This window comes from Stylophora pistillata, chromosome 8 (genome assembly GCF_964205215.1).
Source record: "Stylophora pistillata chromosome 8, jaStyPist1.2, whole genome shotgun sequence".
NCBI classification, from domain to species: Eukaryota; Metazoa; Cnidaria; class Anthozoa; order Scleractinia; family Pocilloporidae; genus Stylophora; species Stylophora pistillata.
The window spans coordinates 24,762,277-24,781,069 of NC_142526.1; the positions used below are offsets into that span (position 1 = coordinate 24,762,277).

The 18,793-nt window shown below is 42.4% G+C and overlaps 1 protein-coding gene across 1 annotated transcript in view; it reads left to right on the forward strand.

Moving 5' to 3' along the window:
• The window catches only part of LOC111334371 (leucine-rich repeat serine/threonine-protein kinase 1), a 36,622-nt gene that overhangs the window by 16,285 nt on the left and 1,544 nt on the right, over nt 1-18,793 (forward strand). The window contains exons 15-33 of the mRNA XM_022940087.2: nt 641-911; nt 1,555-1,684; nt 2,549-2,640; nt 3,282-3,404; nt 3,720-4,026; nt 4,703-4,914; nt 5,939-6,100; nt 6,940-7,332; nt 7,854-8,038; nt 8,115-8,301; nt 9,025-9,221; nt 9,617-9,876; nt 10,936-11,131; nt 11,954-12,337; nt 13,623-13,772; nt 15,371-15,547; nt 16,155-16,297; nt 16,635-17,290; nt 17,674-18,793. The exon at nt 17,674-18,793 is cut by the window's right edge and continues 1,544 nt beyond it. Coding sequence (XP_022795822.2) covers nt 641-911; nt 1,555-1,684; nt 2,549-2,640; nt 3,282-3,404; nt 3,720-4,026; nt 4,703-4,914; nt 5,939-6,100; nt 6,940-7,332; nt 7,854-8,038; nt 8,115-8,301; nt 9,025-9,221; nt 9,617-9,876; nt 10,936-11,131; nt 11,954-12,337; nt 13,623-13,772; nt 15,371-15,547; nt 16,155-16,297; nt 16,635-17,290; nt 17,674-18,026 — 4,578 coding nt within the window. The 3' untranslated portion in view covers nt 18,027-18,793. The remainder of the gene's footprint in view (nt 1-640; nt 912-1,554; nt 1,685-2,548; nt 2,641-3,281; nt 3,405-3,719; nt 4,027-4,702; nt 4,915-5,938; nt 6,101-6,939; nt 7,333-7,853; nt 8,039-8,114; nt 8,302-9,024; nt 9,222-9,616; nt 9,877-10,935; nt 11,132-11,953; nt 12,338-13,622; nt 13,773-15,370; nt 15,548-16,154; nt 16,298-16,634; nt 17,291-17,673) is intronic.

Genomic DNA, 18,793 nt, shown 5'->3' on the forward strand with positions numbered 1-18,793 from the left:
AAGAAGGACTAATATTATAATCTCCGACTCTAACGCCATCGATAGACACCTTTGTGAGCTGCTTCCGTGTCCCAACAAGCAATTGACCCTTTTTCCGCAAAATTCCTCAGCGTCCCCTGGATACTAAATTACTTTTCTTGTAGAACACTTTTATTTGTCTGTGTTTCTAAATTGAGATTGCTAAGGGTGCTTCTTTTAGCCCTTTAACTGCCATGAGTGACCAAAACAGAATTTCTCCTTACAATATCAATACAATATCAAGGAGACAAGTGATGAGAATAAAGAAGCATATCAATTAGGGGATTATTAGTTGATCGAATACCAAACTCTCAGAATTAACAGTCAAGGAATTGTATGGCAGATGGTAAGGAGAAGTATTAGTGATATCTGGAAGGGAAAGGTTTAAACTTCAGCTGCATTTTATGTAGCACAAAGCGACGAGTATGGATATGGACATGGACAAACCATTCCTAACTGATTAGTTTAAGTCTTCTCATCACCTATTTGCTGGATTATGTGTGGAGATTCTGCGTAGTACGTTAAATATCAAGCCTTCAGTTCTTGAACCTTTCAGAATTTGGCCAAAGCACTTAAAAAATATTTAGTAGTTGTTTTTGTTTTCGTTTTTTTTTTTTGAAAGGCCCGTGCCCCAGACTCTACAGTCATCATTGTTGGAACACACTACGACTTGTTAGAGGACAAGGACAGGAGATCAGAATACTTGACAAACCTGAGGAGTATGATATCTGATAACTATATCGCCGTCGAATACGGAGGAAGAATTCTGAACACACGAGAACGAGGCTTGCCCAAGGTTAGGGCCATGATTGAAGTTAGCTGTAAGACTGGGTACCACATCCGGGAACTGAGGCAGCTGATCTACAACACGTCTTTTGACATTAAAGAGAAAGGTAAGTTACACTAATTTTCTTGATTGACAGATTCTTGTTGAGTCGCGCTAGGTTCAGCGTCGGTAAATTTGAATATGAGTAGGTAAGTTAAATCTTGGCCATTGAGAAATTCTGAAAAAAGCGGCTTGAATGAGACTGCTTCAGAGTCTGAAGGGGAGGAGAAGTAATCATCTCTAAGTATAACTCTGTGAACATATTACAGGCCACGCGCTGAGTAAATAGTCACGTTCGCAGGCATGTTTTTCGATGTCACACAACCCTCTCCAGCGTTGCGTGACATCCCAAAAGACGGCTGCAAAATCTGTTTACAAAGCTTTTCCTCTTTGACGAGTTTTTTTTTTTTTTTGTAAAGGCCGGGAAGTATTTTACGGAAGGAGAGAGGTCTTTGCGACAAACGACTTCTTGTGTTAGTCATCCGAAACAATTTTCAGCGACTTATTATAAGGCTGGGATCATCTTACAAATCCAAACCAGTATGACTTAGTGCGATTTGTTTCGAAACAAAACTTTGTTACACATTTAAAGATTTGAACTAAAAATAGGGCGTGCAACACGAGGCAAACAGTCGCCCAGAATTGCTGCGACGTGTTGCAGCAACTTGTTGCCTTGGACGCTCCTTTGATTCGATCTCTTGGTTCATTAGGCAGTCGCCTGCCTCTACTGAAGACGCCCATTCCTGCCAGTTACATCGCAGTAGAGAACGCTGTGGGTGTGATCCGTGATAGGTGCTACCGTGACGACCAGTCCCCGGTACTCAAGTCTGAGCAATTCAGGTATTGTACTGAGTACATCACAGTGATGCGTTGTGGTTGTCTTAGTGTAACATACAATTCGCGTATCTCATTCCGGCACTTTGGCCATCGGCTAAACCGGTTTTACTAGTCACTGTCTCGGGAAAGGGTAAATTTGTAAAATTCCCGCTACATGGTTCTACAAGAGCTGTATCTTTAAAATTTGTCTTATGGAGTGTAGATCAAACAGAGCGGGATTGGGTAGAGAGAGAAGAGAAGCAAGGGAGAGGGGACCGACGATTCTTCTCTTTTCTAAATAGAATTCGCACTATTGAGCGTTTGTGCGCTAGACCTGCAATCCGGTGATCTTGGCTTCAACCCCCCCACCCCCCCCCCCCCCACCCTGTCTTACCGGATTAGCTCACTGTTGTCCCCAGGTTCACCTCAATGGCTTAACCTCTCCAGGCTCTTATTTAGTAGAAACAAGCGAATTGGTGGGCATACGAGAAATGGCGGCCGTAAAATAAGCAAGTGTGTGGAAAAAGTTACAGTCGATTCCTTGACAACGGCAACCGCCTCGTTTCCTCGCTGACCATTTTTCCTGCGCCCCTTTTTTCGCCTGTTTGAGATACTGAGAGTCTGGCTCAGGCTCCTGCCGCGAGGAATTTTTTTTCCCAGCTTCAGTGTGTAAGTTTTTTCGGAGAGGCTATTCCTTACATTCTTTGTTCTCATTTACTCTTCGGAGTTCAATTGGGTTGAGCCAAATAAGCTATTTTTTTTATGATTATCCTCATTTATATTTTATTCAGAGAGTTCAACCTCGAAGTGATTTGACAACTGAAGTCAACTATTCACGGGTGTGTCCTTATGATGAGTTGTTGTTTTTTTTCTTTTCCTTTTTGTTAGCGCTGCGGTTGAAGCTGAGCTGTCAAGGCAAAATTTTCACCTCAGAGGACCAGAGGAATTACAACAAGCTACAAGATTCTTGCATGACAATGGTAAGGAATAATTAGCTAGTGCATATATTTGTTGTATATTGTTATATACGGTTATATAATTAGCTAGTGCATATATTTGTTATATATTGTTATATACGGTTGTATATTGTTATATAACGCGAAGAAAAATAATCGCGTTTGATCCCGGCAAGTTTCATCTTGCTTTACTGCAGCTGTCTTCTTAGATTACAAACGGCACTCTAACATGTGATGCCACTGAAATACATTGTACGTGTCAAACGGACAGGTGAGGACCAGCATCTCAAACTTGATCCCGGAAAGAATTGTCTTTAGTGTTAAGTTTTCCCAAATCTTGTTAAAGTTTTAGCCTAAGGGGTCACTCCATTCCGAGACTTGCTGTTCTGTTTCGTCTCTCGTTGTTGTCATCTAAGAATGCCTACTTACTGACAGTGGTTTAATTGAAGATAATTGTTAGAATCCCACGGGTGTAGAAACTGCAAGGAGACCGTATTGGGTGAAAATTCATAAGGATATGGTGACTTTGGGGTGAGGGGGGAGGGTAGGGAACTCAATCGGATACCAGATTTATTCCGGATATCGAACATCAAAAGTGAAGGTATTGTTAAATTTTGCTCTGCTCTCAGAGTTCTTGATTGTTGTCTTTTTAAATTTTCCGTTAGGTGTCTTGTTACATTACGACGACCCGTTGCTGCGTGACTTGTATTTTTTGGACCCTCAGTGGTTGTGTGACATGCTTGCTCATGTTGTCACGATTAGGGAAGTCAACCCTCACATAAACAATGGTAAGGGGCGCTTACATGATATGAGAATAATCTGAAGCTTACGTTTTCGATTGGAATGTTTCTTGAGAGGAGGTCTAACAGATTACGGGAAGCGTTTATCGACGTCGCGTCGTCGAAGAATTCGTGGGGTAGTAATCGCGAAGATGGCTCTTGCACTTCGAGGCATATCTAGAGGGAACTGCTTGTAAAAAAAGAGTGACGAAAAGCGAGCGTCACAGTTTGAGTTTAGGATTGTTATTGTAACTTAAATTATATCTAGAGGATAAATAATTATTTATAACTTTTGTCTTTATTTACTTTGCCCTTTTCGTTCAGGTGTCATGAAACGTTCCGACTTATCTCAAATTTTCCGAAGTGAGCGATTTCCCGCCAATCTAATGAGCCAATACATCAACCTGTTAAGCAAGTTTGAAGTGGCCCTGCCATGGAGCCCGGAGTTCCTGCTCGTCCCCTCTCTACTCCCGGATAGTCAGCAAGAAACTAACCAGCCTGTTGCGGCTGGTGTAAGCGCGGCGGTTGCGCAGGCCATGAATGTGACAGCTTACAATCAAGCCAAAGTACTTCGGAGACAGTACGTCATGTCCTATGTGCCGAGTGGGTTTTGGCCAAGACTGATTACTAGGTGAGCTTTCACGACTTTTATGCGGAGCATTCTCCCGCTCTCGTGGCATTTTACAGCTTTCCTACGCTGTTAGCCTTTGCATATTTTATTTCGCTCAGCACCGTTGACATTTTCTATCTTGCGATCTTCCCGTTGACATGTTTTCCTTCGCCAAGCGTAGTCAGAATTATTTTTATCTCGCGCTTTTCGACACTTACACGTTCATCTGCCTTTACTTAACTCACATGATTTCCCGCGTTTGGCACCGCTTACAAAATATTGCCCGCCCTTGTAGCCGCTTGCATATTTTCCCGCGCTTATGACCGCTGACGTATGAGACCTGCACATCTATCAGCTTACAGATTTTCTTGCTCTTGGCACCCCTCACAAGTTTTCCCGCGTTTGGCAGTGCTAATAAATTTTCTGGTGCTTGCAGTGCTTGCAACACTTACATATTTCTTGCGCGCTTGGCACTGCTTATATATTTTCCTCGCGCACAACACCGCTTACTTATTTTCTCGCACCTCGCACTATTTACATTTTTGTCACTGGCTTGACATATTTCCCTCGCTGTCCTCTGTTGCCACGACTATTACATTTTCGTTCTTCTGGTGTCGCCCACAGAATGAAGACGGAGTAATTTCGACGTTATAGTTTCGAAAAAAAAAACGTCTTGATATGTTACGCATTTCAACAGAGTGATTCCAGATGAAAGAATCCGCGATACAGTGAAGTCTTGTTGTCAGCTGTCTCCCGATGGCCCTGTTCAGGAGGGTGACAGAGACAAACTAACTTCTGTGGCACAACCAGAGTGGTCATGCTGGAAGACTGGGATCGAACTGTCATGTTTTGGAGTGAAATTGCTGAGGATATGTGAACTGGAAGGAAGACCTTTTTATGGCGCACCAGGTGAGCTGGAAAAAAATCATTTGCTGGGACATTTTCACGACTAGTTGAATGTCAGTAAAACATTTGTCCTTTTCACTCCTAGGATTGACCGGCGACTAATTTCTCCTTACACCATCAATATCAACCAGGGATTATTTATCGATCTACCACCTAATTCTCAGAGCTGAATTCGGAAGAAATTTTTGGTAGATACAAGGGAGAATTTTCGTTGAGATCTGGGTAGTAGAAAGGTGAAACCAATGGCGAGGATTAGCATCATACTAAATTCGTGGGCACGTTCAAGCTCCATCTATCTCGTAGGTGCATCGTTGTTGACTTAGCACGCCAAGTTACGAAGAAAGGGTTTTATGATAAAATCAGAAATTATTTCAAATCTATTAAAACTGAATCATTATATTCATGAGTATGTGAGGGCAGTACTTAAGAGGACATTAGCCATCATAAGTTACGCAATTTTGGGATGGCAATGGTGCTGATGGGCCGATACATTTCGGAGGTTTGACCAATCCAACCGAAAGGAGGCCGTAAATTCCGAATCAGATCATCAAGAGGACTTTCGAGCCACTTAAAAGTTGGTTTCCTTAAGTGGTAACCTTTAACGATGAAAGTTTCATCCACGTGAACAGTGGAATGGTTTATGGAAGTTAATCGCGTCCTCTTGATGGAAACTTGGTGCAATCTGTGCCTTATAGTTAGTGCTATTTAGTTCTCTTACGTATATTTTCGATTTGGAAATAGAGCTATAGACGAGTGACCTTAAATTGACGTATTCTTTAAAATTGTAACCAAGTGAGGGCAAGGGAGCCCGACAAAGGCGTAGGGCTTCAGGTGTCAGGCTATATTCGACTCGGGTCGTTTCGCCTCGGGTCATTTTCGCCCCAAGTCGTTTCGTATTCGAACTCTTGACCTTTCCGACGTTATCTTCCAAGTGAGCTTTTACACCACACGCCGGTAGCCAGATGAACTTTCAAAACACTCCTGAGGATGATCATTTATTGTATTTGATCATTTCCTTCTGTTGCAGATGACATGGCTAATCCACTACACTACCGTCGCGAGGTTCATGACACCACTCGTTATTCCACCATTGAAGTTCTTACGCCATGTGTTCGCATTAGAATGGAGAAGTTTGAACAACGAAAGAAAGTAACATCGAGGAGGACGAGCCAAAGAAGGGTTGGAGAAGGTTAGAAGTTGTCGGTTTCCCAGTCCTATATATTTCGTTTCGGTAATCCGCTTCACTCTCTCTGCGGTTTAAAATAATAGCTGCGAAGTACTATGAAGTTCATGCTCGCTGGCGGGAAAAGTTGAACCGGTAGCATTTAGAATTTGAATTTGCGTGAAACGGCAATTGTATAGGCCAGGTAGTAGTGAGAAAAATCAGTGTAGTGTCAAGTTAAGAAATGACCTCGCAGATGAGGGGCAATTTAAGCGATTGCAGAAAACAAGCCTGAAAAATTCATGCGACTCTAGGAGCGTTATTCGAGGGAAAGGCCTGGCGCGTTATTGGAATCCCATTATGGAGACGCTGAAACACAAAAGAGATTTGACATCGCGTTTACGTGAAACAGCAAACGTCAGCTTGCCCTTTCACGTTTCACGTAAAATAGCTTGAACCTTGCTGCTTTAGCCTTGCGTGAGCTCACGTCATGAATCATTTGAAGGCGCCCTTGTATGACTTACAAGAAATAGTTTTTGGTGCCCTGTTTCCGGAAATTATCTTCTACTCTTTGAAAGAAAAAGTGAAGAAAATCTTACGTACACGGCAAACGCGAAATAGGTTACATTCACATAACGAAGCAAAGCGCAATCGGCAAATGTGAAAAAATGGCGGGAATGACAAGGTCACTTGGTCAATCTTGCCGTTCACGTAAACGCGATGCTAAATCTCTCTACTGTGTCCACCAAACACTTAAAAACGGCCTTATCGGATGCTTGTTGTTGTTTGCGACTGATCCAGTACTCTTAAGATTGGACAGATTCGCAATTGCTCATTAAATGGATAATTTAATGTTATATTCACAGATCACCGAGAGGGATCAAAGGTGATCGGATTTAAAGTCAAGTCTGTTTTAGACAGTAACATCCAGTCCTCTGCGCGGTTGGTTGCCATCGCTGTGGAACACATGGACACGCTCATCACCGACTGGTTCCCAGGACTTGATGCAATTACGGTGCATGGTAATCGCCTGGTCACTAGGATCATCCCGTGCCCTAAGTGCATCATGACCGTATACAGAATCGATCGAGCCGAGAATGAAAAGGAAAGAGATGATGTGGCAGTTGATGTGCCTTTGACGCTATCCTCAGGGCAGGATAGCGGCATAAATTTGTCTGCGACTGACGGGAGTAGTACGAGCGCTTCTCCATGGCCGAGCCCTGTACATGTTTCGAGGAGACCCGAAACTAATGGAGAAGGTATGAGAAGTGGCAAAATTAATCCACAGACTAGATGATAAGCTAATTAACCCTGAAACTCCCATGTGTGACCAAGATAAAATTTCTCCTTACAGTATCAATACAATATCGATCAGACAAGAGATGAGAATAAGGAAAAAGAAAATTAGGGGATTATCAGTCGATCCAATACCAAATTCTTCAAACTAACAGCATAAGAATTGTATGACAGACAATAAGGAGAATTAGTAGCCTAATCTTTCCGAGGTTGTCCTATGCGATCCGTGATAATCTTCTTTACCGTCAACCGTCCTTGTTGGCATTTGGTTCATGTTTGCGTCTTGGATCTTCCCTACCCTCGCAAACAATTTGAGTGTTTTTGGGAAGCGTATCGTAATATTAGAACCAAAGAGATCACAACGATTAATCAGAGAAAAGGAAAAATGTAGGAGCGAATATGAAAACTCAAAATCGGAGTTGAAATCTGAAGATAAATAAGCATTTCGCAAACCACTTTGTTTTTTTTTTTGTTTTTTTTACAGTTGACTCGCCGTCACAGAGCGTGGGCTCCTCTGATATGCAACAGGGGCAAAGCCATGGCAGTCCTCAATTTCCTTTTCGTGACCGTTTCCACTCGGAGCCCGAGAGATTCACGTTTGGGTACGTGAGCACTGAACGGGAGACAGAGGAGGAGAGCTCAAGTTGTTTTGACTACACTTCAGATCAGGTGAGAGAATTTTGACGTTCGATCTAAAAGCGCTCGAATTACTTAATATGGAAGAAATTGTTTTCCTTATTTTCAGAGCACAGATAGTCATGGCAGTGAAAGTAGCCAATCCTTTTCTCCAGAGATGGGTGGCAGGAGGAGGAAGCAATCCGGTAAAGGACGCAGGGAATTGAGGCGAAGTGACAGCGAGGAAAGTGACGTCAGCGATATGAACTCCAAGACCAAGAAGTCGAACGAAACAAATCAAGAAGAACCCAACGAAGGTGCGGAGAGTGAATTGAGATATTATGATGTGCAATAGTAATTTATTGTTGTTTTAATACTACAAACCTGATTGGAATCGCAAGTTGCGCAGTCTTGGGCATTAATTAAGCGCGTTAACGACCCGCTGCACAAAATTCCCTCAAAGACACCAAAACAGGAAAACTTCAGTAGTTAGCAGTCTTGGGATGTCAAACAACGCACGTTAATTTCTCGCAGCGTGACATCATAGAGAACGGCTTGGAAAGAGGCAACTTATCGATTGGTTTCGTTTAATCTGTCTACAGTGGAACCTGTATTATGTGTAATAGCGTTGAAGAGTATTAAAATAGATGTAGATGAAGGAGCACCGTATTAAGCGCCGTTTATCTCTTAAGCAGTCGCGGTCGCCCTTTACTAAGTCCCGAGGGCCTGTTTGTCTTGTCTTCCGCTTGTATTGAACGGTCACTTAAAGCCGAACCACTCATTCCTAAATAAAACAAAGATTTATCTTTCAAGTAATTTGTAATCCATGTTCTCTCCAAAAACCAAGGTAAGAAGTAATTTTGGGCGAGATTCTGTACAGTAAGTGGTCAATCATAGCATAAAGGGGCGTTGTGTTTCTATTTTTATAATACCCCTGTTCTGAGGAACCTATATTAAGCGATCAACTTGTATAAGTGGTCATTCCCCATGGGTGACTGCTAAATACAGGTTCGACTGTAATTTTTTTTGTCCAACTTCAGGTGGTAGCACCGACAGCGCTGAAAGCTTTCAACGTGGTTCCGGTAAATACGGCTCGTTCAGAAAGCGACCCACAGAAAATGACGCAATCATTTATTCATTTGAGTTTGAAGAATGTGTGCTTGCTGCCTACAATACTGAGCCCGTGGAGTGCACCGTGCACGGCCAGCTGGATATCAAAGAGCTTGCTCCAGATGCTGTAAGTGTTTTTGACACTATAAGTGGTTGTCCTTAGCCCGTTAACCCCTCCGAGTGACCAGCATCTAATTTCTCCTTACAATATTACGCCTGAATCACACAGTAAGGTCACGAGAATGTGGGAAGTGATCACCAACTTAAGAGGTTCCTTTTTGTTAGACAAATTCTCCTTGTCAGCGCTTTAGGAAATATATAGAGAACAGTATGGAGAATTTGCATAGTGATGTTAGTGTGTCAATGGTTAAGTCATTTAATATGGTATTGATTAATTAAAGCTCGACAATGAGAGTATAAGCAACAAGACAATGTCTTTTCTGTCTTTTGATTAACATGGCTATTATAATATTTTCCGACGATTTTGACGTATCCTGAGTTCATATCTTCGTTCGTCCACAGATGTTTGAAGACATCGCTCCAAACATGAACATTCAAGCATCCGACTTAACTAGAGGCAAATTCTTAGGCAAAGGAACTTTTGGCTCAGTATTTCGCGGGGAACTGAGGCAGGAATCCGGGAACTCGATAACTATCGCCATGAAGATGCCACTGAACAATGAAGTGGGTGATGATGCACCGGCAGAAGAAAAGCAAATGGCTGCAGCGGCCATGAGGGCGCTGAAAGAAAATCCAACCGTGACATTGAATGATGCTTACAGGTGAGAAGACTGTATTTTTATTGTAATTTTCTTTCTTTTTTTTTTTTGTTATGTAGAGAGTGTCGCTATTTCAAAGTAAAAACAGTGACAATTCTCATCCAAAGAGAAGCTGAAGGTTGATCAATTAATCAAGGGGTTGTGCAGATGGGTTATTGGTTTACTAAACCTGTAATTGACCTATGGTAGTTGACTGGCCGACCGGCCTCCTTACTAACCAAGTCACTAGCTACTATGGAATGCCACATCAACGTAGGCGCAGTCTACCTTCTTTTGCTAAACAAATAAATACTCGGCCCTTCCCTCCAAAAGGAAGATTACCCCGCATTTAGGATAGCTGGCTGACTGACTGGCTATCTGGCCGGCCGGTGACCTACTAGCAATGACTGGCTGGCTGGCTGACTGAGTGACTGAATGACTTACTGGCTGACACATTGACCGACATAATTATTGGCTGGCTAACGGGTATACTCTGTGTGGCTGGGTGAGTGGCTATCTTACCGAACCGTTGACTTATTGACCAAACGGGCTAACTGACTGACCGACCAAGTAACTAACTGCGTGGCTTACTCACCCGGACTCCGTCAGCAACAGAGTGGCAAACTGACTGACTAGCTGATTGGATGACTTACTGTTCGTCAGCAACAGAGTGGCAAACTGACTGACTAGCTGATTGGATGACTTACTGTTTGTCAGCAACAGAGTGGCAAACTGACTGACTAGCTGATTGGATGACTTACTGTTCGTCAGCAACAGAGTGGCAAACTGACTGACTAGCTGATTGGATGACTTACTGTTCGTCAGCAACAGAGTGGCAAACTGACTGACTAGCTGATTGGATGACTTACTGTTCGTCAGCAACAGAGTGGCAAACTGACTGACTAGCTGATTGGATGACTTACTGTTCGTCAGCAACAGAGTGGCAAACTGACTGATTAGCTGATTGGATGACTTACCGACTAACCGACCGACTTAGTCTTGATCATTGATGAAGAATTGATTGCGTCCTTGCTTGATTTATGGATCGATCGGCCGAATAATTGGTCTATGAATTTTTTCCAGGACTGTTCGTCAGGAGATGTCCATTCTCCTACCCTTGAAACATCATAACATCGTGTCGTTGCTAGGATACTGTCTAAACCCTTTCTCCATGATTTTGGAGTTTGCGCCTCAAGGGGCTTTGGACGGAATTCTTGCAAACTACAAGAGGGCTGGAGTTAGGCTTAATGCTTACGTCATGCAGAAATGTATCGTGCAGGTACCAATATGAAGAAAATAATTTTCAAATTGAAACTTATTTAATTACCTTTCAATGTAAGGATTTTGATCAAATCTTCGCACAGGCCTAGATGCCACGCTCCCTGTAGAGCGTCTCCTGTTTCTTAAATCACGAAGCGAATTGTACCTTGTACCTGATTTATATTCGGAGGGGGGGGGTACATGGGTAAAAATTTGCTGGGTTTGTTTTACTGGCCTCTCACAGTCCCCACCCTACCATAGTCTATTCCTCCCCTCCTCCTCGCCCTCTCCTCCAGAGGGTGGAGAGCATATTATAGGAGTGGAGTGTTTTTCTCAGGAACACAACGAAGCGTTCTGCTTGCCAACCACAACTCCACGACATCTTCCATGATCTAGAATTATCAAAGCAGTCAAACCTACGTTACGCGTTCCCCGCATGATGCGAACACCCCGGACCCTGCGTTACGTGGTCAACAGCCCACATCCCAAATTTTCCCTGCGACTTTTCATTCAGTGGAAATCTTTTTAGAGCCGACGTGTACTGCCTAATGAGAAATTTAAGTATCTTTTTCATCAGATAACAAATTAAGATGAAATGTTTTTACTTTTGAAAAGATTTAATTAAGGAATTAAGTGTAATCTACTTGAAACAGCCAGATTTGATAGGTTGCCGGCTGCATACTCTGCCTTTTTCCGGGCTTTTAGCTACAACTGCTGTTGCGCAATTTACTGAACAAGCAGTAAACCCCTGTTTTAAATAGTTTCATTGTATTTCGAAAGTTTCCCATCACCTTATCAAGTTTTTCATTAATGCAAAATGCACATATATTTTCATCTTCAGTGTGCCTCAGCTATGAAATACTTACATCGCCACCACATAATTTACCGTGATCTCAAATCAGAGAATATTTTGGTGTGGGTGTTTCCAGCCCCCACGAGCGCTGCCCAATCACATCATCAAGTCGTAATAAAGCTGGCTGACTATGGTATCAGCCGGTCAGCGGCCTTAGCAGGAATGAAGGGACTGGGAGGCACTCCTGGTTTTATGGCCCCTGAGATCGAAAAGTACGTCGGGAAGGAGCTTTACACGGATAAGGTGGACTCGTTCTCCTTTGGAATGTACATTTACGAACTAATCACGCTGCACCAGCCGTTTAATGATCTCAACCCAGCCCAGGTCAAACAGCTAATCGTCGAGGGTCATCGACCGCCACTTACTGCCAAGGTATTTAATCGTCTCTGTTTATTAGAGCAATTTTCAATTGAGTGTCGAAAGTAATCCAGGATTTCTTTGGTTTTGCTTTATTTTGTGATGTTAATGGCCAAGAAACTCGCGCCACTTTCTCAACCGATCAGAATCAATACTAAAACAGATCGCGACTTGGTCATCCGCGTTTTCCCGCGCTTCAGCTAGTCAACTTGTTTTTACTTCGAGTTGCCTTTGGCTCTTGATGATATCTTCCTTGCTGTAATTGGCTGTTGTAATTTCTTTGGTTTGCTTTATTTTGTGATGTGACTGGCCAAGAAACTCGCGCCACTTTCTCAACCAATCAGAATCGATACTAAAACAGATCGCGACTTGGTCATCCTCGTTTTCCCGCGCTTTAGCCAGTCAACTTGTTTTTACTTCGAGTTGTCATTGGCTCTTGATGATATTTTCCTTGCTGTGATTGGCTGTTGTAATTTCTTTGGTTTTGCTTTATTTTGTGATGTGATTGGCCAAGAAACTCGCGCCACTTTCTCAACCAATCAGAATCGATACTAAAACAGATCGCGACTTGGTCATCCTCGTTTTCCCGCGCTTCAGCTAGTCTACTTGTTTTTACTTCGAGTTGTCATTGGCTCTTGATGATATTTTCCTTGCTGTGATTGGCTGTTGTAAGTTATTTGGTTTGGTTTAACGACGCTCGATCAGAAAGCGCTCTATGAACGATCGGCCAGGGGAATGCGTAACTGTTGGCCTCGAGGCAAGATCAAGGCGTTATGCGTAGATTTAAACGTAACGCCGAACAAAGTTGACACTTTTAATGCAATGATTAATTTTTAGAAGAATCCTTTCTTTTTACAACGTAACTGTCCGCTTTTCGACTGAAACTCAAAATTTCGCTGTAGGATATGCATTTTCGTTTCAAATGACGTGTCAAAATGTACTTTTTTCTCGACTAGGAGCTATTAGGGCAGACATAATTAGCCAGTTAAATTTAGTATCGAAATACACCTGAATTTCGTTGGGTAGGCTTTACTTTTCTTCATGACCAGTCACAGAAATTCGAGCTTCCTTCTTAACCAATCAGATACAACACTGATAGCATTCGAAACTCGCGTTTTCCCGCGCTTTTGGCCACTGTCTCTTCTCGCCGCTTGCTTGTTTTTTAATTCAAGTTTTCATAGGCTCCTTGAAATATTTGCCTTTATTCTGATTGATGGTTGTGATTTGGTTTTTACAACAAATTTCGAAATGCGCTACAACTTTAAAACCACTATCTGGGGGACGATTTACCTTTTTGTAGGACAAAAAAGCTCCAGTGTTTGTGCTGGACTTGATGGCGTGGTGTTGGCAACAGGAGGCAGAAAAGAGACCCCCTTCCTATCACATCTATCAGCTGTCTTCTGCAACCGAATTTCCCCGCCTCTCTGACGTTCTTACTTTCGACAAACAGGTTCGTTGATAAAGGTTTTTCCATTAGTACCGCTTATTGAAAATGTTGGGCCGGAATTTTTCAATTATTTTATTTCAAATCTCGTCTCTTGGTCTCGTCTTTTGGTTTAGTTTTTCTTCTTTGTTGTTTGTTCTCCTTAGAAAAACACTATTACACCTTTAAGTATGAAAACAACTTCACAGGCCCTCATATGACCACCGTGGGAAATTATCAATGTGTTTATCTTCTCTGGAAATTATGAAGTTACCCAGAGCAATTAACAAATGATAAACACCACTGCGTACACTATTGAGTTATGGATGCACGCGGGAGGTTGCTAAGCACGAAAGAAGCGTAAGAGTCGCGCGAGGCGATAGCCGTGTGAATTCCAGAGAATCACAGGGTAGCGCCGCTTAGCAGAGGAAGGATAGCTAGTACATAGAGCCCCAAAACGAACGCACAAGCACCACGTGTAACAATCCCAAGTGTTTTGATGGTAGGTGATACAAAATGGAACGTAGCCAGGTAGCTGAATACTTGGTGTGATTTCGATAGCAAATGTGGTAGAATTATGTGTGCGTGTATGTGGCTCGAACTAGAAGGTAACAGAAAACGAAACGAAGCTAATTAATTGACTTACAAACGATGAGACAGCACAATGACCTATTCTTGAAATCAACTGAACTAATAATGAAGGAAACGATAAACTAAATCGAGCATAAACAATATAGGTAACTTAATTTGGTAGAGTTCCTAGCGTACTTGAAAAGCGTGGGTGCGGAGTAGACAAAACAGTTTTACAATGAGTAGCGGAGCGCACGACCTCTCGACAGCGATCAGAAAATGATTTTCTCTTTTACGTAAGCCCGTAATATGAGCGAATGACTGACATAAATTGCGTAGCATTTTCACACCGATTACAGTAATCGACAAAAATAAACCGTAACGTAGATAAACATTAACTAAGCATAGACAATAGGCGGTTAAGCAATAAATAATCTAAAGTACAAAGAAAATAAATAGCGTTTCAAAACTAACAAGCCGAGAGCGACTCTAGCTTCTTGAGTGCTTAGCAAACCTCCCAAGTGCATCCATAACTCAATAGTGTACGCTGTGGTGTTTACCATTTGTTTTATAACATAACATTGATACATTGTAGCTAAAGAGTTCCCTTTTATTTAACAAATCTTACGTGACCAGTAAAAACAAGCGCGCGTGGAAAAATAGTCTTTGCATTTGCTCACGTCAGCAGCGTACACCCATGGGCAAATGGGGGACGCTAAATTGACCAATCAGAGCGCGCGCTTTACTTTGTTATAAATCTTCGTAGACATTGTTATGGTACGCTCTCAGACATAATTAGTTGAGTACCCCTTTGAGCACCGCTTGAACTGTTCTCTTCCCCTCTCCCCCTCCCGAGATATTGTGCAGTATTACGGAAACCACACTGAGAGGGGTACAGTAAGGCAACAAGTGGCCTCCAACGGATATGTCTTGGAGTGTAGCAGTCAAATCCTGAGCTAAAGTAACAGCCGTTTTTTTTTTCTCTCTCTCTTTTTTTTTTATCATCAACGTACAGAGTTTGCCAAGTTTGTGTATTTTTCCATTTTTGTCAACAGCTGGGCTTAAACTGTGCTGTGACTGCTGGGTCGCGAGTTAGTCAAAGCCGCGGGGCGGACGATAGGGCTAGTGTGGGGTCAGAGGTCTGGCTGTGTCGAAGCGAGTTGAATGCTGGGATAGGCAGAGGAAAAATCAATGTCCTCAGCTACAGCCGAGGGCGGTGTTATCACAAAAAGGTGAATTTATGCGAAATGTGACGCTGATTCGCAACTTAGTATGAGTCTGTCAAACCAAACTATAAAAGGGTTCACACAGCAGTGTCATCCAGAGACTAACAGCACTGCGTAGAAATACTACTCTGTAGATTTTGATTTTAGTGCCTGTGCGTGAGACTGAACTTGAAGTTCGATAGAAATCAGTTGAACAATGTACAATTGTGTGTCGCAGGTAATCGGGATTGCTTTGGTTTTACTTAACTTTGTTCTATGATTGGTCGAAAAAACTCGCGCCATTCTCTCGACCAAACAGGTGCACAACTGAAAACAATCAAGTCTTGGTCACTCGCGTCAGTTTGCTTGTTTTCACTTTGAGTTCTCATTGGCTAATGATAATGTAAACCTTTGTTCTGATTGGTCGCTGAGATTACTCAATTTAAAACTGGCCTTACAAACAATTCGAGGTTATAGATTGTTTGGTAGTGATTCACGTACAGACTATCAAGTAGCACCCATTTTGGGTCGTTACAGTAAACGGCATAAGTAACACTTTCCATCATAAACAGTGAATGGCTTGCATTCTAGTTCTCTTCATTCTCTTCATTTGTATTTGTTATTTATTTCTTAGGAGTTTTTTGTGGGCAAATCCTGCATAAGGGTTGCCTGTAGCGTGGGTAGTTCAGTGTGGCTTGGGACCGAGTCAGGCACACTGCACGTGTTTTGTGCCATGACTTGTAAACAGCTGTGTCAAGGATCAATCAGGTCCAACAGGTACTGAGCATGGTTATTTTTTGGAATCTTTTTTAGTTTAAATCTACCAGTTGTTCAAAACTTGACAAAAAGAAAAGCTCATATGTTAATTGATTTTTTTACAACTGCATACTGGTAAGCTACTCACTATCTATCGCAGAATAGATGGTGAGTAGCGTAGCCAATCAGATTGCAGCATCTGTAATAGAACGCTAGTAAACTCAAAACTTATTTAGGATAACCCACCTGTCAAGATAGTGATGGTATTATGCAAGGGAAAAGAAAACAGGGATGAGTTTTGTGACGAAAAATTATTCTTCAAAACATACCAGGCTGATCAGGTTCTTCTTTTAAACAGGTACATCCTGAACATGATCCACGTCCCTCGAGCGAACTGGGTTCTAGTGGCACTTGCAGATGGCTCTGTTCTGGCTTACGATGATAACATCTCAAATCATTATCATCACTCTTATCAGTCGGAACAAACTCCTGTTCTCGAGCTCCTACCAAGACGGGTCCACACCGGCGATGGAATTCCCATTCACTGCATGGCAGCATTGCTGCTGAAGAAACGCAAGGGTAATGAACCCCCACCGAACACCGAGGCAGACTCGTCCGAGGACTCTGATGACCGAAATAGCCCCCGTGACGAATACGTCTGCGAGGTCTGGTGCGGGAAAGAAAAGGGGAGGATAACAATTCTCGACGGTGAAGAGATGCAGAAAATTTGCACCAAATCAGCGGAAGACAGTGAACCGGATTCGTCTTCACAAAGAGAACACAGTGTATCCCATCTTGAGACATGCCAGACCACCAGCTCTACCATCAGCGGAGATGATCCCGTCGGGAGGTCTGTGTGGGTGGCTTTGTTCCCCGGCACTCGCGTTTACCGATGGGACGCTCTGGACAAGAAAATTGTGCGCAGTGTTGATTGCTCACAGTATCCACCGAGATTTGAAGGTTCAAAACCGAAAGTCCCTCTAAGAAGAGGCGCAGATCCTTATCCTTTGAGCCGTAAGTAGCAAAAAACTTAGACCCATAATCAATAACTTAATAAGTTAATAAAGGGGGTACGTTTCTAGAAAAACTGTGGTGCTGCGTCGATGGGGTAGCAGTCGTAACAAGGTAATTAGGTAATATCAACTAAGTTGAAATTGTAAATTGGCCACCGCAAAGAGAAGCTTTTTTAAAGAAAAGCTTTTTTAACTCTTTACGGTGGCCAATTTACGAATTTCAACTCAGTTGATATTACTTAATAACTTGATACGTCGTTTCACTTGAAAGTACAGCTTGGTATCAAACCAAAAATCAGACTCTCCTGAAAGTTAGTCTAAACCTCCAGAGATAGCGTCCTTAGTTTTTCATAAATTAAGCTGTTAATTTCTTTTGGTCACCAGCTTCCCGTGCACAGGTGAACTCCCTCCTTGCAGTAGACAAGGAACTGTACATCGGCACAAGCTATGGTTGTATTCTCGTTTGCAATAATATCTCTCTCATGGTATATACTGTAATACGCTGCCATGACGAGTCTGTAAAACACCTCCTCCCTCTGGTAACCACACCTGTCGTTCCTTCGCACTCTGGTGGTGAACAGACGAGGGCACTGGTGCTGAGTTGTGGGCGAGGTTATCGCAGTCTTGGGGCCAGTCTCTACGGACACACATCGTACCCGAGTCGTCGAAGCGGAAAGACTACCTTAAAGGGCGAATCTGTTGTTTTAGTCTGGCTTGCAGACGTCTGGGAAAGTTGATGAAGGGGAATTACCAAGGATTTCCTCGGGGATCCTGGTTCAGTAGTAACAAATATTTGTTCAGATATGCGAGTCAATTTACAATAACCGTGAATTAAGAGGCTAACATAGCTGCTCGTTAGTAATGATCATAGAAGTACTGGGCTGACCCACGTACGTTGGGAGAGGTCCTTCTTTAAATATTTACAGAATATACTGAAAGATTTATCCTTTCTAGGGAAAAAAATCTCTAAAAAAGGAAGTGAATAGTCTTAATGGTATACATCGAAAATTTGAAATTAGTGCAACTCATATTATCAAAAAATAGGGCATTAACTTTTCATCTTTATTTACAGATGTGTCTGACAATGGCGATATTTGATAACAAAAACTAAAACAACATCGAAAATTACAATTTCAAAGGAAAATTTGAGGAAAGTGAACGATCATATTGCTTTAATTACTTTTAGAGAATTTAGTCCATAACTGAATTAATGAATGTATGATAAAAAGGGGCAGAAAGCCTTAGTTAAGGCTTATTATTTGGATGCAGGTGTTGAATTTGTGTTTATTTGGTGCTTTTCCCACGTTCCACGTTTCCATCCTGTGTAAGGGTCTCTTTGGATGTTATCATACCAATTGTAAGAGTGATGGATGAAAGCTTTATTGCCCTAGCGTGTCCCACGTGTGGAAATTTTGCGCCCAGCATCCTGTGTCGACGTGGGGGTATGCTATATATGTTATATTTAAAATTACCAAATTAGTTCTAAAATTAGGGACCTTAAGCA